The sequence below is a fragment of the Mytilus trossulus genome, chromosome 12 (genome assembly GCF_036588685.1).
Source record: "Mytilus trossulus isolate FHL-02 chromosome 12, PNRI_Mtr1.1.1.hap1, whole genome shotgun sequence".
Taxonomy (NCBI): domain Eukaryota; kingdom Metazoa; phylum Mollusca; class Bivalvia; order Mytilida; family Mytilidae; genus Mytilus; species Mytilus trossulus.
In genome coordinates this window covers 4,635,871-4,654,130 of record NC_086384.1, presented here as the reverse complement: position 1 = coordinate 4,654,130, position 18,260 = coordinate 4,635,871, and the positions used below count along the sequence as shown (strand labels likewise).

The 18,260-nt window shown below is 31.5% G+C and overlaps 1 protein-coding gene across 1 annotated transcript in view; it reads left to right on the top strand.

Annotated features, from left to right (window-relative positions):
• Positions 1 to 764: 764 nt before the first annotated feature.
• LOC134693283 (uncharacterized) overlaps positions 765 to 18,260 on the top strand; it is a 46,754-nt gene continuing 29,258 nt past the window's right edge. The window contains exons 1-16 of the mRNA XM_063554029.1: positions 765 to 983; positions 3,294 to 3,370; positions 4,152 to 4,355; positions 4,854 to 5,074; positions 6,525 to 6,727; positions 7,092 to 7,242; positions 8,773 to 8,816; positions 9,409 to 9,449; positions 10,260 to 10,360; positions 11,196 to 11,280; positions 13,205 to 13,318; positions 13,832 to 14,033; positions 15,460 to 15,552; positions 15,811 to 15,900; positions 16,675 to 16,795; positions 17,596 to 17,743. Coding sequence (XP_063410099.1) covers positions 852 to 983; positions 3,294 to 3,370; positions 4,152 to 4,355; positions 4,854 to 5,074; positions 6,525 to 6,727; positions 7,092 to 7,242; positions 8,773 to 8,816; positions 9,409 to 9,449; positions 10,260 to 10,360; positions 11,196 to 11,280; positions 13,205 to 13,318; positions 13,832 to 14,033; positions 15,460 to 15,552; positions 15,811 to 15,900; positions 16,675 to 16,795; positions 17,596 to 17,743 — 2,027 coding nt within the window. The 5' untranslated portion in view covers positions 765 to 851. The remainder of the gene's footprint in view (positions 984 to 3,293; positions 3,371 to 4,151; positions 4,356 to 4,853; positions 5,075 to 6,524; positions 6,728 to 7,091; positions 7,243 to 8,772; positions 8,817 to 9,408; positions 9,450 to 10,259; positions 10,361 to 11,195; positions 11,281 to 13,204; positions 13,319 to 13,831; positions 14,034 to 15,459; positions 15,553 to 15,810; positions 15,901 to 16,674; positions 16,796 to 17,595; positions 17,744 to 18,260) is intronic.

The window sequence follows — 18,260 nt, the reverse complement described above, 5'->3', positions numbered from 1 at the left end:
TAATTTCTTTTTCTAAAGAAAGACATAACTTTTTTGTTATAAAAGATAAACACAAATTGTTTTTTGTTAAATTATAATCGTTAATTTCTGTATTTTATAAGTATTCTAAAAAAATTATACATTTTTTAATTCAGAAATAACTTATATTTATAAAATGTTCATGAATTGAGGAAAAAACGTCATTTTTTGTTGCATATTTATCATAATTTAAAAAAATCCTCTATTTACAGTTTTATAACATTTAGGTCACATAATCTCCCTGCAAAATGAAACAAATTTCCCTTTTGAAAAATAGGGGTCCATGAACTCGTTTTCAAATTAAATCAGTTTGAATGATAAAAATCAGTCGAAAAATGCATCTTTTCCCGATATGTCACACTTTGACATCGCGAAAATAACATTTTACGTTGGCAACGTCATTACCTCCCCTGTAACTGTATCGTATGCCCTTTTTAAAAAAGTAAATAAAAAAAATTACAATACAATCCATAAATACTAGTTCGAGTTCTCTTCGTAGATAATAAAAGGCCGAATTTGTTATTCAGTCCGAATTTGTGATAGTCCTATCATATGATAGACCGAGTATTTAGGCCGAGTTATGCGATAGTTCTAAGGAAGATGAACCGAAACGTAATTGGGACGAAACCACTCATGCAAAAAAAAGATAAAAAAAAATAGGGTGAAAAAAATGCATAAACATAGCACATTTCTTTGATATTGTAACGATAAAACTGTGAATCAATTCATATATCTCAATATTTTAATATATTTTTTTCTTTTTCATTCTTCAAACCAATCAAATTAGTACGCGCGCTTTTCGTCCAGAGAAAAAAGTTTGAGATGCTGAGGAGATGTTTCAGAACAAAAAGATACGAATATTTGTAAGAAATAAAGCAAGGTACAATCCAGCATCTAAGGAATACGGATTTCTTCACGTTGATGTGGCTAATTATGCAGGGACGACCATAGGAAACATCAAGGAGGTTAATATTTTAAACCGGAAATGACAATGTTTGTAAACAAACCCATGTGTTCGTGTGGGTTTGTAATTTGACTAAGCTTATTGATGTAAAAAAGAATCCAAATATCGATCTTTAAAGAATGTTTTTTTTATTCAGAATCAAAATTATTATAACGTGGAATACCACAAATGAATGTTTTACACTTGTCAAATAAATAAAATGTGTCTACTTTTATGATTATTTTTCAACATTGACAAGGCCAATTTGAGTTTTCTTGTCATTATATACAGTCAGCTACAAGGTTCAAAGTACAATGGTTTATTACATGAAGCATGTGTTGCCAGTGAAGCAGATGAAATATCTTTTACACTCCTACAGCTAGATTCCAAGAATGTTCAAGCAAGGACGTATAATAGATATATGTTAGTTATACGTCCTTGGTTCAAGTGAAACTGTTGTTTAAAAAATAATTTACAAGTGAACTTTTGGTGGTATTACAGCAGATTTCATTTAATTAGATTTCTTCTTTTGGGTTGAATTTCCAGAATCCAACTAGATATAGGAAGATGTGGTGTGAGTGCCAATGAGACAACTCTCCATCCAAATAACAATTTAAAAATTAAACCATTATAGGTTAAAGTACGGCCTTCAACACAGAGCCTTGGCTCACACCGAACAACAAGCTATAAAGGGCCCCAAAATTACTAGTGTAAAACCATTCAAACGGGAAAACCAACGGTCTAATCTATATAAACAAAACGAGAAACGAGAAACTAGCATGACTAGAGACATGTGTAATGTTTCACTCTTTCAAATAATTTAAGGAGGCTCGCGGGTATAAGATTTTCAGAAAAAAATAAAGTTTTATTTCACGTTACAAATTTTATTAATTACCTTTAGTAGTTGTTACTTTATCATATTTTACAAAAATCATTCCAAAAAATCAATTCATGTTGACCTCAGGTGACTTTTGAAATGTCAATATCATTGGAAAAGCTCTGAATTATCTCCCTTTGGTACAAAAATGCCGTTTTTTTGGCATTAAAATTGAAATATCTATTTTTACTCATCGGTGACCTATATTTTTTATTGTTGTTTTTGAATAAGCTGTACATAAACTAAATAATTGTAAAATTTAAGCGATTTCTGTAATTTAGTTCTTTTTTTATTTCGATATTACCGCTATTTCTCCTATTAGTTCAACAGAAAAAACAGACATTAACAAAAATGTATGCTTCTTGCGAAGGCAGATTGTAAGCGTAAATGAACGGTGACCCCATTTTTTTATTTCATTTTTCTATTAAGAATAAGATAAAGTTCATTTATAGAAAAATATAGCGAAATCCTATATTAAATAAAAAAAATCATTTAGACCTGCGAGCCCCCTTAAATGTTAAGACTACTGTGATAAAACCACAGAAAATTTCAAGTTATTTACCAATAAAAAAAATGTTTTCCAATTTGAAAATATACATTTTGTAATTGTCTTGTCATCATCAAAGTGATGGTTTAAATCTCATGCCATGAAAATAATTTTGAATTGTGTTAAAATTCTATTAAGCTTCGGTCAGGTAAAGCAGGTAGTGTACCAGTGGCTGATCCAGGGAAAAAAGGGGGGATGCTCTCGGAGTTGTATCCCCTCTTTTTATCTCTCATCACTTGACGTCCGTCGTAGTCGTCCGTCTGACATTGATAACTTTTACAAAAATCTTTTCCTCTGAAACTACTGGGCCAAATTTAACCAAACTTGGTCACAATCATCATTTGGGTATCTAGTTTAAAATTGTGTCCAATGACCCAGCCAACCAATGAAGATGGCGGCCATGGCTTAAAATAGAACAGAGGGGTAAAATGTAGCCTTTAGCTAATATCTCTGAAACCAAAGCATTTAGAGCAAATCTGATATGGGGGTAAAATTGTTTATCAAGTCAAGATCTATCTGCCCTGAAATTTCCAGATAAATAGATAACTTGTTGTTTGGTCATTGTTGGTTGCTGACCCTAAATTTGTAATTTTAAGAAAATTTTGCAGCTTTTGGTTATTATTGTTACCATGGTTACTATTATTATAGATAGAGATAAACTGTAAACAGCAATAATGTACAGCAAAGTAAGACATACAAATAAGTCAACCTTATCAAAATGGTCAATTGACCCATTAAGAAGTTATTGCCATTTATAGTCAATTTTTAACATTATATTCATAAATTTTGTGAATTTTTGTAAATTTTTTCCACTGTAACTCAAAATTCTAGAACTGTCCAATCAAAACTAACAGTAGACTCTCTGTACATGTACATGTATACATAATTTTGTACCTCTCTTTTTTCAGAATGTCAAAAAACAGTGCAGAAACAGTTTGAAATTGGATGACCTGTTTCTTAATAATGAGAAGTTGTCTGATGAAAGGTATTTGAATGAAAGGCTTGTGACTGTTATCAGCATTTGCCAATTTTCAAGTATTTTGTTGGGACAGTGAAACCACGAAGTTAAATGTTCTATTGTTGGGACAGTGAAACCACGAAGTTAAATGTTCTATGAATTGTGAATTTGGTGTTTGATTACATGTATATAGACTTTTGGAAAACCACAAAATCAAATATCCACAAAATTGCAAGTTTTCCTCCATCCATCATGTCTATGAAAACTGGTATCAACAAATTATAAATAAATCCACAGTAATTCATATGGCCAATATGAATGTATATGTGTTGTCTTTGCAAACTAGCCATGTATAGATTTGTATAAAATAAGGCTATCTGAATTTAAAATTCAATTTATCTAGAGAATTTAAAATTCTTCAGACTGTTAAATTTATAGATCTACATTTTTACTTGCTTACTATACGACTATATAGAGTCTCTGACCTGATACTGATGAATAGAATAATATGGTGTTGAACATTTATGTGGACTGGTGAAATTTCACTGGTTTGTATGTATATTTTTACTATATATCAGGATTGTAATTTTTTTTTTTTTTCATACATGTATAAACCATTAAAATGTCACCCTTCTACATATAGGCTAAGGCCATAAAAAGTTAACCCAATATATCATCAGTTATTTAGATTTTAAATTGTATTGGTTGAGGACTTTTATTGTTTTTTTCAATCACACTAGATGATTTTTTTTTAGGTCTGTAGCCCATTATAACTTAGAAGATGGGACTATATTTATGATTTTTTCAGGTCTGTAGCCCATTATAACTTAGAAGATGGGACCATATTAGAGTCAGCATCTAACCCTTTCTGGGTCACCTGTCTGTTTATAAAGCAGTATGAAGTGGAACAGACAAAACTTAACAACCCTAATGATAAAGCCATTCAGGCCTGGACCACAAAGTCTGCTAACAGGAAGAAAACCCTACTGTCTGTGTTGCTCAACTCTAAAAAGTAGGTTTTCTTTACTTATGAAGTCATTGATAATACCATAGAACCATATGTTTAATATATATTGCAAATGAATAGATATAAGAAGATGTGGTATGAGTACCAATGACACAACTCACCATTCAAGTCATACTTTGTAAAAGTAAACCATTAAATGTTAAAGTAAGGATTTAATTTTAATTAGATTGACTGATAAATAATGTTACCATACACACCATATATACACTATGCATGCTACTTGTATAAGGCTTTTTTTTTGTCCAATACAACATTGAATTGAAACATGTTCATGAACCATATTGAAATCACCATCTTCTGAAGTTAAGGGAAAATACCATGACACTCTTGTAATTTATCAGTAGAAGTAATATAACTTCAAAGAATTTATTAATTTTTATTTCTGCAATATCAATAGCCAAAAAATAGATCTTATCAAATCCTGCCTTCTCCAGTGACAGTTGTCTGTAAAATCATGCTTCAAGGTCAAATTTTTATTTCCAGTGAGTTTCAAGGTCAACCACCACATTTTCCAACCTTAGATGATTTTGTTATCTTCTTGGAAAGGCTGAACAAGAAAGGAGCTAGGATGAACCCCTTATTCACACAGAGAGACTTACAAGATATGCATGATGACTTTGTCAGTAATTTTATTGACCAATCAAATGATCCATTAGGGACATTTATCCAACAACATGCTGTCAGGTTGGGTCTTAAGCAGCAAGGTATACTTTATATCATATGATTTGTATAGTGAAGGAATTTATTTTCATATGTGTAATTTATTATGTAACTTCATATATAAGGATTATACAGAAAAGTAAATGATAGCATTTTGAAACAAAATTTAAGACGATAAAGGAGTGTCCGGTAAGGACCAATTTGGCCTCAAATTTCAAGTTCATCTGATTGACTTTTACCGTTCAGGAGTAAAATGTATGGTTCTTAAAAGATTGAAAAATGGTGTTTCCTGTCGTGTCCGTGCATTTTCTCATGAACCATTCAACCAAAGTTTTTGAAATTTTTATATGTTGTTACTGATGACAAAATAGAGGTCAAGTTCAATAATTACGATTTTGACTTTTACCGTTCAGGAGTTATGGATCTTGAAAGATTAAAAATGGTGTTTCCATTCACGTTGTTGCATTTACTCATCAACCATTCAATCTAAGCTTTTCAAATTTTAATATGTTGATACTGATGACAAAATGGAGGTCAAATTTGATATTGACGATTTTCACTTTCACCATTCATCAGTAATGGTTCTTTTGATATTGTCAGGACACAAATAAATGTTAATAAATTCGGTTTGCTGTCGTTGTGACAGCCTCTTGTTTAACACTTAAGTGTCTATTTCATTTCAATCAATTAGTTTACGTGAATGATTTGAACTGATTTAGTCATTTAAACGATCCGATTCATGCTCAAATATGAAAAATCTACCAAAGAAGCCAAAAAATTTCACTTTTCAGATGATTTTTGTCAAAAATGAAAGTGGCGGCATCCTTATTTATCCTCAACCTTTATATATATGTTACGCATTATCATAAAATACAACTTGCATAAATATTAACTTATAAGGATGAACATGAATGCGACCACTTTCGTTTTACAGGAAAACTGTCTAAAATTTTAACTAAAATGCTAGTATTGTGAAGATTTTGGACATTTAGCTTGACTTAATGGTGCTAGTACCTGATATTTGTGCATTGTATTGTCTAAAACAGCCCATATTTATGTAGCAGAAGCATTCTACTCTCCAATAAATAACTAAAAGTTTCCATTTTAACAATTTTGTAAAACTGCTATAACTTGGGGCCAAAAAGGGGTCTTACTGGACCTTAGCTCCTTTCAAAAAATGCATTAAGAATTTAAAAGAAAGATTTGGTAACTGTATATTGTCCTGCTTTTACACAAAAATAAAAAAAAACTGTATATAGATTCCTTTGTAAATTGTTCCATTTCTGAGTAACCTCCCCTTAATACAAATAGTTTAAAAAAAAAACGAGATGTTATCATGACAATGCTTGATTTGAACAATCTGAGAAATTATACACATGCAAGTAACATGCATATGGGATATAATTTACAAATGATTTTGTTGTTAGATAGGGAGCACATTTGTAAGTAAGTTGCTAATTAATATTTTTTATATTTGTTTTCTTAAATGTACAGGGTTGGCAGGTCCGTTAGATAACAGAGTACAGAACGCAGCAAGAAATAATTCTAAACCTGTTGGAAATTTGAATAGAAATATGAATAATCCAGGACTTGACAGAAATACAAATAATCCACGACCTGCCCGAGTTGTTAATAATCCTATTGACAATCCTGGTCAGAAACCAGCAAACAATAATCGTGGTGGTAGAAGGAAAAAGGTAAAAAGGATATATTCCTAATTGTAATACCTCTGTCAAATTATATATAGAAAATATATTAAACTACATTTGAATTTTCCTCGAAGTTCAGTATTTTTGTGATTTATATTTTTGTGATTTAACTTCTTAATTCTGAAGTATGCTGTTTTCTATAGATTTCCATACTTCATTTCTAAAATATAAATGTAAATGCTCAGGTTTGCAATTTCGCAATTTATGTATTATATTCTTACAAGATTTGCATTATATAGTTACCAGTGTTTCATGTAGAATTTGCCTTTGAATTTAAAATGTTTTTACAGATTGTGGCATGGTTGTTTTATGTATAAAATGAAAGGTATTTTTCTACGCATTCTTTATTTAGGAAAGACTTTGTGATGACTGTGAAGACCTAGCTGCTGAAGTATACTGTCCAGAATGTCAGAATGCTACTGGTGGTCAGGGCCTGTCCTTGTGTCAGAATTGTTCTAATACAATTCACAGGGGTGCTACTAGGAGAAGCCATCAGTTACAAGGTAGAAACTAAATAGAATCAATAAACAAATTCTATATATCAGTGAGAAAAATTGTTTAGAAGTATATTTTTAATTATATACAGAAATTGAGGTATGATTGCCAATAAGACAACTCTCCACAAGTTACTAAATGTTACCATATGGTCTTCAATAATCAACATAGCTTGTTACATTAGCTTGCTTGTATTCTTAGCGTCTGCATTTAACATTAAATTCTTGAAATATCTATTGAAAAACTTTTTCTTTTTGCCTGCTACAGTGCTTCCTCTGTGTTTGTTATTTGTGACGTCATAAATCTGAATTTAGCAGGGTTCTTATATATAGACCACCAATATATATAGATTCTTACATTGATACCAGTGGATTATCGGATTTATCCAATCGAGATAGTTAAATTATCAATTTTAAAGTCCGAGCTGCCTCGGCGAGGACTTTAAAATTTATAATTTAACTATCGAGATTGGATAAATCCGATAATCCACGAGTAACTATGTAAGAATCTGTTTCTCTATTGATTAAAAAGACATTTTCTTTTTTTGTTAACCGAAAATCCCCTTCGAGTGCCTTTCACATTGCACGAAGTTGTCAATTTCATTAACACCTGTTATCATATTTTGATTCATTAAGTTAGCTAAAAAGGTCATGACCCTTAAAATCATCCAATGATCTTTTGAGATCACCAGCAACCACAGGTTGATTAAATTTTTTTATACAATGGGTTCGGAAAGGGATAAATTTCCATAGAGTAAGAGAAACATATATATAGAATCATAGTGTCGTTATATATATATATATATACGTAAAAATAGAAACAAGGCTACGGATAAGTAAAATTGCCTTTGAAACACATGATTATCATATCCAATGAATATATACCTAGTAGAGTGCTACACCATATATAATATAGCAATAATTATACCCAACGCAACAGGTTGCGGAGGGTATAATGTTTTTGACCCCTCCGTCCGTCAGTCCGTCCGTCAGTCCTGTTTCTTGTCATCGCAACTCCTCTCAAACCACACAACAAAATTTCACGAATCCTTTTCAGATAATAAGGACATACTATGTAGTTGTGCATATCGACGGGAAATTGCGATTCAATTTTTTTTCTAGGAGTTATGCCCCTTTGAACTTATTTACTTTAATGTACTACTGCAACAGTTTGTCATCGCAACTCCTCTTAAACCACACAACAGAATTTCACGAAACCTTTTCAGATAATAAGGACATAGTATGTAGTTGTGCATTTCGACAGGAAATTGCAATTCAATTTTTTTTCTAGGAGTTACGCCCCTTTGAACTTATTTACTTTAATGTACTACTGCAACAGTTTGTCACACAACTGAATTTCATGAAACTTTGTAGATAATAAGGACATACTATGTAGATGTGCATATTGACAGGAAATTATGATTCGTTTTTTTTTTCTTATACAAATTTCTTTTTTTACACTTATTTAATTTCTCCAATTACAATGTGGGGACGTGTGGTATGTGAGCGTGCTCACTTTGGTTCTTTAATATTTTTTAGACATTGATGTTGCACCCAAGGTGACCAAACCATATGTACCTCATGTAAGTATGTTGTATGCAGTTAATGAATTTATATAATTGGTTTTATTGAAATATTACCTAAATAAGATATGATATACACAGTATAATAAAATACTGTTCGGTTTTACAAAAATATAGTTTAAATTCTTATTCCCTAAATTATTAAAAGAGAACATCTTTATCAAACCTCATAATTTTGTAGTACAAGAATTCTACATTTGAGTGTCAGTGTAAACATTGCTATATAAGTAGATTTAGATGTTTAGATTTATTTTAATGCACTATAGTTTGTCTGTGCTCATTTTATATTTTTTCTGTACTCAGTACTTGTTACTGTGGATTCATTAATATTTGTTGGATACCAATTTTCATGGACTTTATGGGTACAGGAGATCCACGAATTTAAATGTTCAACGAATTACAAATTTTCTACAGGAAAGAGTGTAGACTTTGCCAAGACCACGAAATTGAATATCTACGTATATGTAAGTTTTCCTCAAACCACGAAAATTGGTACCCAGGAAAATGAATGAATCCACAGTAATTTATGTTCTCTCTATAAATTAACTATTGCACAAGTACTCCTGTTATCATTTGACTGATTTATTTTCAGGCATTCAAAGCTCCATTTTCCATCCTGTTAGCATTGTACAGGTAAGTGGATAAAATAATAAAAATGTGGATACCATGGATAACATGGAATAAAGCATGGATTCATGACATTAAATAGAATAGAGCGAGTTTTCAGGTCAATTTGACAAATCTAAATTGAGACTAGGAGACACTTGGTCAATTTGACAAATGGTTTCATCTGATACATATCTAGGATCAAATTGATTATATGAATTATGAAACTCTATATTTATGTATGTGCCTGTCCCAAGTCAGGAGCCTGTTATTCGGTGGTTGTCCTTTGTTTATGTGTTACATATTTGTTTTTGTTCATTATTTTACATAAATAAGGCCCCGTTAGTTTTCTTGTTTTTTCTTGTTTTACATTGTCTTATCGAGGCCTTTTATAGCTGACTATGCGGTATGAGCTTTGCTCATTGTTGAAGGCCATACGGTGACCTATAGCTGTTAATGTTTGTGTCGTTTTGGTCTTTTGTGGAGCGTAGTCTCATTGGCAATCATACCACATCTTCTTTTTTATATATATATATAATATATCATGATCATATGATATTTAGCTTTTGCTTCAAACAAAAAAGAAGGTATATGTCATCGACATTTAACAACAGTTTTGATTGGATATGGTCTTTATCATCACCTAAATATATTTATTTTTTTATATTGAGATATTTTGTAAGGGGTGTTGGCTTACACAACAGTTGTCTGATATCACTTTTAAAACTTAACAGTCGGATAATTTTGAAGACAAAAAAAAATCTTTTAAACTATTGATGTCTGAAAAACAGGAAACAAACATTTTGATAATGATTTTAAATTATTCCATTATTTTAGTGGTATGACTGAGACACCACGTGTGTTGAGTATGACGGAGGATGAGATTAAGAACAGGGGCCAGCCATTAACTGATACAGATCTTAGTGATAAACAGAATGGTAGGAAGAACATTTTATCTTATTATTTGTTAAGTTCAAATTGTTTCTTTTTGAATGCACCATCTGTGTATTGAATTTCCTTTACTCTTCATTTGTTGAATATATAAAAAAGAAGGTGTGGTACCGTATGATTACCAATGAGACAGCTGTCCACAAAAGACCAAAATGACACAGACATTAACAACTATCGGTAACCGTACGGCCTTCAACAATGAGCAAAGCCCATACCGCATAGTCAGCTATAAAAGGCCCCGATAACGATAAGACAATGTAAAACAAATCAAACGAGAAAACTAATGGCCTTATTTATGTAAAAAAAAAGTCAGTTTTGACATTAGTTCACCAAGATGTTCTAAAATTTGAACACCATATGCATCCCATCATAAAATAGGTTTGAAAAGACCTATAAACAATTCAAGATTCTCTATTCAAGATTCTCTAATTAGGTGAATCTTTATTGCAACCAGGTTAACTGCATATCCATTAAAGAAAATAAATCATGTTTTGTTTTATTTTTCAACTTTTTTCATGAACCATTTGACTACAGTGCATGGCTGTATATTTAAAAATAGATGTTTGTGACATGTTTATTTCTCATTTTTTGTAGAAGTCGCATCCAAAGTTTCTATAATCTAATAATATTACTGTATTGTATATCTTTTAAGTATCTTTAGCTATAGATAAATACCAGTACATCCATAATGATAAATTATAGAACTACAAATGGTCTAGTCTCTTAAGAAAATCTACAAGATATATGTCGCTTCTTATGCAGATTCTGTGCCTGTTGCAATTTGAGTACTGTAACTTTAGACGTATTGTTTTGATTTTCTAGGCAGATATGTTGGAGGATTTGAATGTATAGAGAACAGTCTGATAGCAAAACATTTTGTTCAAAGAGAAGATTCAGCTTATCCAACGTAAGTTGTTACAAAAAAATAGTTTAATGGACTTCTGGGATATTTTTTCCTTGTATCTAATTCAAAAGCCCCCCTTTGAACAGGACTTTTAAAAAAAAATCAAAATCCGCTATTGGATCAACTGGACAATTTTGGACCAACTTGAAGTTGAAAAACTGGGACTTAAGCAGTCAATAGCAGGAACATGTATCGTCCACTTAGGCTGACATAATTGCTTGGAATCATTGTCCAACAAACTAAGGAAGAGAGGAATATTTTTAGTGATTTTTTTCCCTCATTTTTGTTGAATCTGCGATTAACAGCAAAGGTAGGGGAGACACTGGGTTCCGCAGATCCCTTACAAATTAAAAAAAAAAAAGGAATCACAGCAGAAATGAGATTGCAATGAATTTATCTAACTGCATAATCATTATCCTTATAAAACTTCTAAATTGATATTTGGAAATTATTTCTATTAAGTTGAAAATATAATCCTGGTTGTTGAAATGCTGACTTACTGATTTTCCTGTGGAAAACAATTATGAGGTTTATTTATAATAAACGAATTAGTGACCCATCTAATGCCGATAAGCAGATTAGTTGTAATCAGGACTTGTAACACCTATTGTAAATGATAATTACCTGGGGGTCATAAACTTGTCAAAAACATGTAGACAGGTAGATTTTTCTTCTGAAAATATTTTAACACTTTCAAACTTTAAGTGACGAAAAAGATTTGAAATACTTTTGTCACTTAGAAAACCGTTTCTTAAATTACGAAAATGGCGAGCGCTAGCAAAATTACTGACTATAACACATGATAAATAATTTAGTTTACATCTGCCCTGAAAAGTGATTTGTACATTTAACACTTTTGTCTTGCAATAAGCAAACTTTTGCACAAATAATCTGTCAACATACCTTGATTCTAAGAATGCAACAATTTTATAACTATTTGCATCATAGTTAATTTTAGGGTTGGGAGGTTAGGAAGTTAATTTTAGGGTTGGGAGGTTAGGAAGTTAATTTTAGGGTTGGGAGGTTAGGAAGTTAATTTTAGGGTTGGGAGATTAGGAAGTTAATTTTAGGCTTGGGAGTTTAGGAAGTTAATTTTAGGGTTGGGAGATTAGGAAGTTAATTTTAGGGTTGGGAGATTAGGAAGTTAATTTTAGGGTTGAGAGGTTAGGAAGTTAATTTTAGGCTTGGGAGGTTAGGAAGTTAATTTTAGGGTTGGGAGGTTAGGAAGTTAATTTTAGGCTTGGGAGATTAGGAAGTTAATTTTAGGGTTGGGAGATTAGGAAGTTAATTTTAGGCTTGGGAGGTTAGGAAGTTAATTTTAGGCTTGGAAGGTTAGGAAGTTCATTTTAGGGTTGGGAGATTAGGAAGTTAATTTTAGGGTTAAGAGGTTAGGAAGTTAATTTTAGGGTTGGGAGGTTAGGAAGTTAATTTTAGGGTTGGGAGATTAGGAAGTTAATTTTAGGGTTGGGAGGTTAGGAAGTTAATTTTAGGGTTGAGAGGTTAGGAAGTTAATTTTAGGCTTGGGAGGTTAGAAAGTTAATTTTAGGGTTGGGAGGTTAGGAAGTTAATTTTAGGCTTGGGAGATTAGGAAGTTAATTTTAGGGTTGGGAGATTAGGAAGTTAATTTTAGGCTTGGGAGGTTAGGAATGTAATTTTAGGCTTGGAAGGTTAGGAAGTTCATTTTAGGGTTGGGAGATTAGGAAGTTAATTTTAGGGTTAAGAGGTTAGGAAGTTAATTTTAGGGTTGGGAGGTTAGGAAGTTTAAAGTGCCAAGATTAAATTGCTGATTAAAAGCAGTGTATGCAATTTGACAGAAATTGCATATAAATATATTTGTACTCGAAGTCTTGTTTGAAACTTGAAAAAATTAATAACAGATTTTCCTTTATTGTTAATATATATTGAATTTTTTTTTGCATTATTTAAGATATGCTTTAACAGAATCAGGACACCAGTTAGCGACCAAGTTATTTAGATATCAACAGTCTGTACAGAGATTCCTCAGGTCACATGACTTTCCAACAGTGCCACATGACGTCAGGTATTATTCAGATCTCAGTATCACTAACTTTTAATGACTCATATGCATTTACATAAAATTGAGAATGGAATTCGGGTATATGTCAAAGAAACAACAACCCGACAAAAGAGCAGATAACATGTATACATTTAGTTATGATAATGATTTCATTTGATTTTTAAATATGTATGTCTCAAAATTGGTTTTTGATCTATGCACAATGCTAATTACCACAATAGAAAATCACTTTTGAATGTGTGTGACATCACTGTTAGAGTTCTAGAGTTATCTAGCCCCTTTACAAATGGAACAGTTTGCTGAATTTTTTGTTTCTTTTCATTAACTAAGTTTACCAATCTGGAGTTATTTCCCTTTAAAAAGTTTTATGCAAGTGAGGGCATCATCTTTGTCACATGGACACATTCTCTATTTATTTTCATCAGATCTAGAGGAATTTACTACAACAAGTTTCTAAGTCAGTAGAAAAGTGTAAATTGATTAGAAATAATCGTAGTTTTTATCTTGAATTTTTAGTACCATTTGTGGCACCAGAAAAGTGTGTTTGATAATTGATGAGCAGGAGAGAGACAAAAACAGATTTCTACAGCTAGCTGACCAATGGGGAATAGATGCTCAAGTGAGGTCCCTACCTGCTGGGGACTACATATGGATACTGACTCCTCCTTTACCAGGACCAGATGTCAAATATGATCAAAGACAACCTTCATTAGAAAAGGTATTCGGTACTTTTAAAATCGTTTTCAAATCTTTTTGTCGAGCCTTCGACTTTAGTCGAAAAAGCGAGACTAAGCGATCCTACATTCTGTCGTCGTCGGCGGCTTCAACTAATATTTTCTCTGTGGTTAAAGTTTTTGAAATTTTAAGAAAATTTCTTTAACTATGCTGGATTTCTACCAAACTTTGACAGAAGCTTGTTTATGATCAGAAGATAGTATCCAGAAGTAAATTTTGTAAAAATAAAATTCCATTTTTTCCGTAATTTACTATAAATGGACTTAGTTTTTTCTGCGGGGAAACAAAACATTCACTCTGTGGTTAAAGTTTTTAGAATTTTAATAACTTTTACAACTATCCTGGGTTTGTACCAAACTTGGACAGAAGCTTGTTTATGATCATAAGATAGTATCCAGCAGTAAATTTTGTAAATATGAAATTCCATTTTTTCTGTATTTTACTATAAATGGACTTAAGTTTTTTCTGCGGGGAAACTAAACATTCACTCTGTGGTTAAATTTTTTAGAATTTAAATAACTTTCTCAAACTATCCTGGGTTTGTACCAAACTTGGACAGAAGCTTGTTTATGATCATAAGATAATATCCAGAAGTAAATTTTGCAAAAATAAAATTCTATTTTTTCCGTATTTTACTTATAAATGGACTTAGTTTTTTCTGCGAGGAAACATTACATTCACTCTGTGGTTAAAGTTTTTAGAATTTTAATAACTCTCTTAAACTATCCTGGTTTTGTACCAAACTTGGACAGAAGCTTGTTTATGGGCATAAGATAGTATCCAGGAGTAAATTTTGTAAATAAATGAATCCATTTTTTCCATATTTTACTTTTAAATGGACTTAGTTTTTCTGCAGGGAACCATTACATTCACTCTGTGGTTAAAATTTTAAAAATTATTTTTAGCAAATATATACAAAATTTCAACCTCATTTAACTCAAAAAGTAGCACATGAAGGTATATTTTTTATTACATATTTGATTTAATCAGGCAAAATATAACCTTTTTGGAAATTTTCATCAAACTGTAAATACAGGATCAAAACTGTATTGTATGCCCTTAAAGAGAGTGGAACAACTTTGGTTGAACTAAAAAGAAGAATCCATAAAATATCTATTTTTCCTCTGAACAACATAAGTACTTAAAATAATTAAATAATTCATATCATATAAAAAGAAGATGTGGTATGATTGCCAATGAGACAACTCTCTAGAAGAGACCAAATGACACAGAAATTAATAACTATTTGTCACTGTATGGCCTTCAACAATAAGCAAAGCAGAGTCATGAGTATGTTTTTTATATACCTTGACAAATATGAAATAAAAAAAATATATTGTACATGTTTCTCTATGTGTATGGCAATTCTAACTGCATACAAGTATTCATGTATTTTAATTTTTCACCAGGTTCTGCCATTCATTGTTGAAAGAAAAGGATGGGAAGATTTAGATGATAGTGTTAGAACTAAAAGATTTCATAAACAAGTTCTGAGAATGTTGGTAAGAATTTACTACCTTTCACAATATACTCCAGAAAGTTTATTATTATAATCACTCCTCTAGAAATTTGAGATATATTACAGTTACCTTGTCTGTCAGTAGCTTCATAGTGATGAGTTGTATGTGCAATTTAAAAGTATTCAAAATAGCTATATTTTGGTTGTTAATTCTTTGAAATTTTCAATATGCTATGCAAAATAACATTACTTTTTTCTCTTATACTTCTGAAATGAATTTTATGACCTATTAATTTTCCAGGGTTGTGGTTTACCAAATTGTTTTTATCTGATGGAGGGAAGTATATCATCACTGAGGTACAGAACAGACCAACAACAACAAAAACTGAAGGTAGGTATTGATTATAGTACTATTGGTGCTAAGTATGTTTTGAAGTTGCTTGGCCCTCCTATAAAAGAATAGAAATATAGTGTAAAGGTAAAAAAACTCATCATAGAGACCAGGAATGAAATTTTGTATTTGCTCCAGATGTGCATTTCGTCTCCAATAGACTCATCAGTGACGCTCCAATAAAAAAATGTTAAAAGCTAAATAAAGTACAAAGTTCAAGAGCATTGAGGACCAAAAATTCCTAAAAGTTTTGCCAAATACAGCTACGGTAATCTATTCCTGAGGTAAAATTACTTCTAATTTTTTCTCAACGTATGTTTCTCCAACTTGAATCGCTCTTTTTTACATCCAAACCTGGATCCATTGTTTTAAACACTATTTAACAATTGCAAGTTGTCGACTCCATGAAAAGTAGTGGTTATAAAAAATGATACCTGTAGGGTCATAGAGTTGTAAGCGGCAATGACAATAATGAAGAAAGAATATCTACAAACTTGGTATTCTCGTAGATATAGGAAGATGTGGTGTGAGTGCCAATGAGACAACTCTCCATCCAAATAACAATTTAAAAATTAAACCATTATAGGTTAAAGTACGGCCTTCATAGTATATTTCATTTATAGTTACCATAGATACCATGGAATCTTTCTATCAAGCTTAAGCATTTCCAACTTTTCATTACACCGTATGAAAACTAACACACAGGGAATGATGTCAAAGGGACACATATTCTTATTTTATACTGATCAACTTGTAACTTTTTCTCTGTTTTAGGATGAGCTAGAGAATATTTTTCTGCACAATGGATTTTACATCAACTACACAGCGTCCTGGTTTAAGTCAGCGACGTGGCTTAAATGGTTTACAGTACTGTTATCTGCTGCAGTCAATAAAGGTAACCAGTCTAAATGATTTAAAGTAAAGTTGAAAGTAAATTTTGTCTATAATTGCTTAAATCCTCTTCTTTCATGTCTTTTGAAACCTGGTGGTGAGTTGTCTCATTGTGCAAGCATATCCAATTTCTTTATTTTATTTTTGAAATTATACAAAAAGTATTGATGATATAAAAAGTACACAATCATAACAATGCTCATGTCTTTGGCTTATGTCTAAAGTACAATACAGTCTGTATAGGCAGGACACTGTACAATGTATAGTTGACCATCTTAATGGCAAATTGTCCCAGTGAAATATCAGGTTTACTTTTAATGCCTCAGTAAGTTTTACCCTTGTTTCTCCTTCTATACGTCTCAAAGTTGGTTTCTGTTCTCTAACTTCAGTTTGCCTAATCCTAATGTTATGAAAATTAAAATCAGTGCTAATCACCCTAAAACACTGATCAGTTTTGAATTTGTGTGGCGTCTCTTTTAACCGTTCTAAAGATATGCCCTTTTACTTAAGAATAAATTTCTGATTTTTCGTTTCAATTCTCTAACTTTAGTTAAAACATCTAAAAGTTAGGAAACTTGTACACTTGCTTATTACCAAAAAAAATACAGATAGAGTTTAAATTTTGGTGGTGTCACTTTAACCTTTCTAGAATTATGCCGGTTTACAATTGGCAATAGAATAGAAATTTTACACAAAGATTAAGGAAATGAAGATAGCAAAATAATTATTGAAGCATAGTCAGACAAAATGTAAGCTACAAAACTGGCTGAATCACAACATCAATGATGCTTTATTCTTTATTAGGATTGTTTAGAGATCATTGCCTGATGTATAACGAGTTTGTAAGAAGAGCTAATGTACAACCTAAATCAACAGTTATACCACAGACTGACTTCAGACAGACTACAAATACAGTGTGGTTGGATCAACAATTTATTGACAACATATTCAGGTATTTAGTTTGCTTAAATTAATTTTATACAATTATGGCCCCTTGAAAAGGTGAATATTAAAAATTGTCAACACGAGAAGTTTATTTCAATGAGGGTGCAGCCCGAAGTGAAATAACTTTTAAGGGTTGACAATTTTGAATATTCATTGATTCTAAGGGGCCACAATTGTTTTATTATACCGAACTAACAGTGGAAAGTCCTTTCAAACACTTTCTATATTTTTTAAACTTTACATATCAAAGACAAAGACAAGCTGACGTTTGAAAAAACATTTGTGTGCTACAGTAGAACTTCTAGAATGTAAAACAAAGGTAGAATCTTTTTGTAAAATATTGATGGCCCTGAAAAGGACCGTTACTTTATAAGATTTATCATTAGCTGTTGGTACTTTATTATGTCCAAAGCCTTATTTCCTCGTCTCTATGTGGGCTTCCAGTTTAACGTGAACGCTCCCCATTTTGTTTATTTACATCTGATGTCATTTTCATAGGAGATAACTCAAGTACAAATCAACAA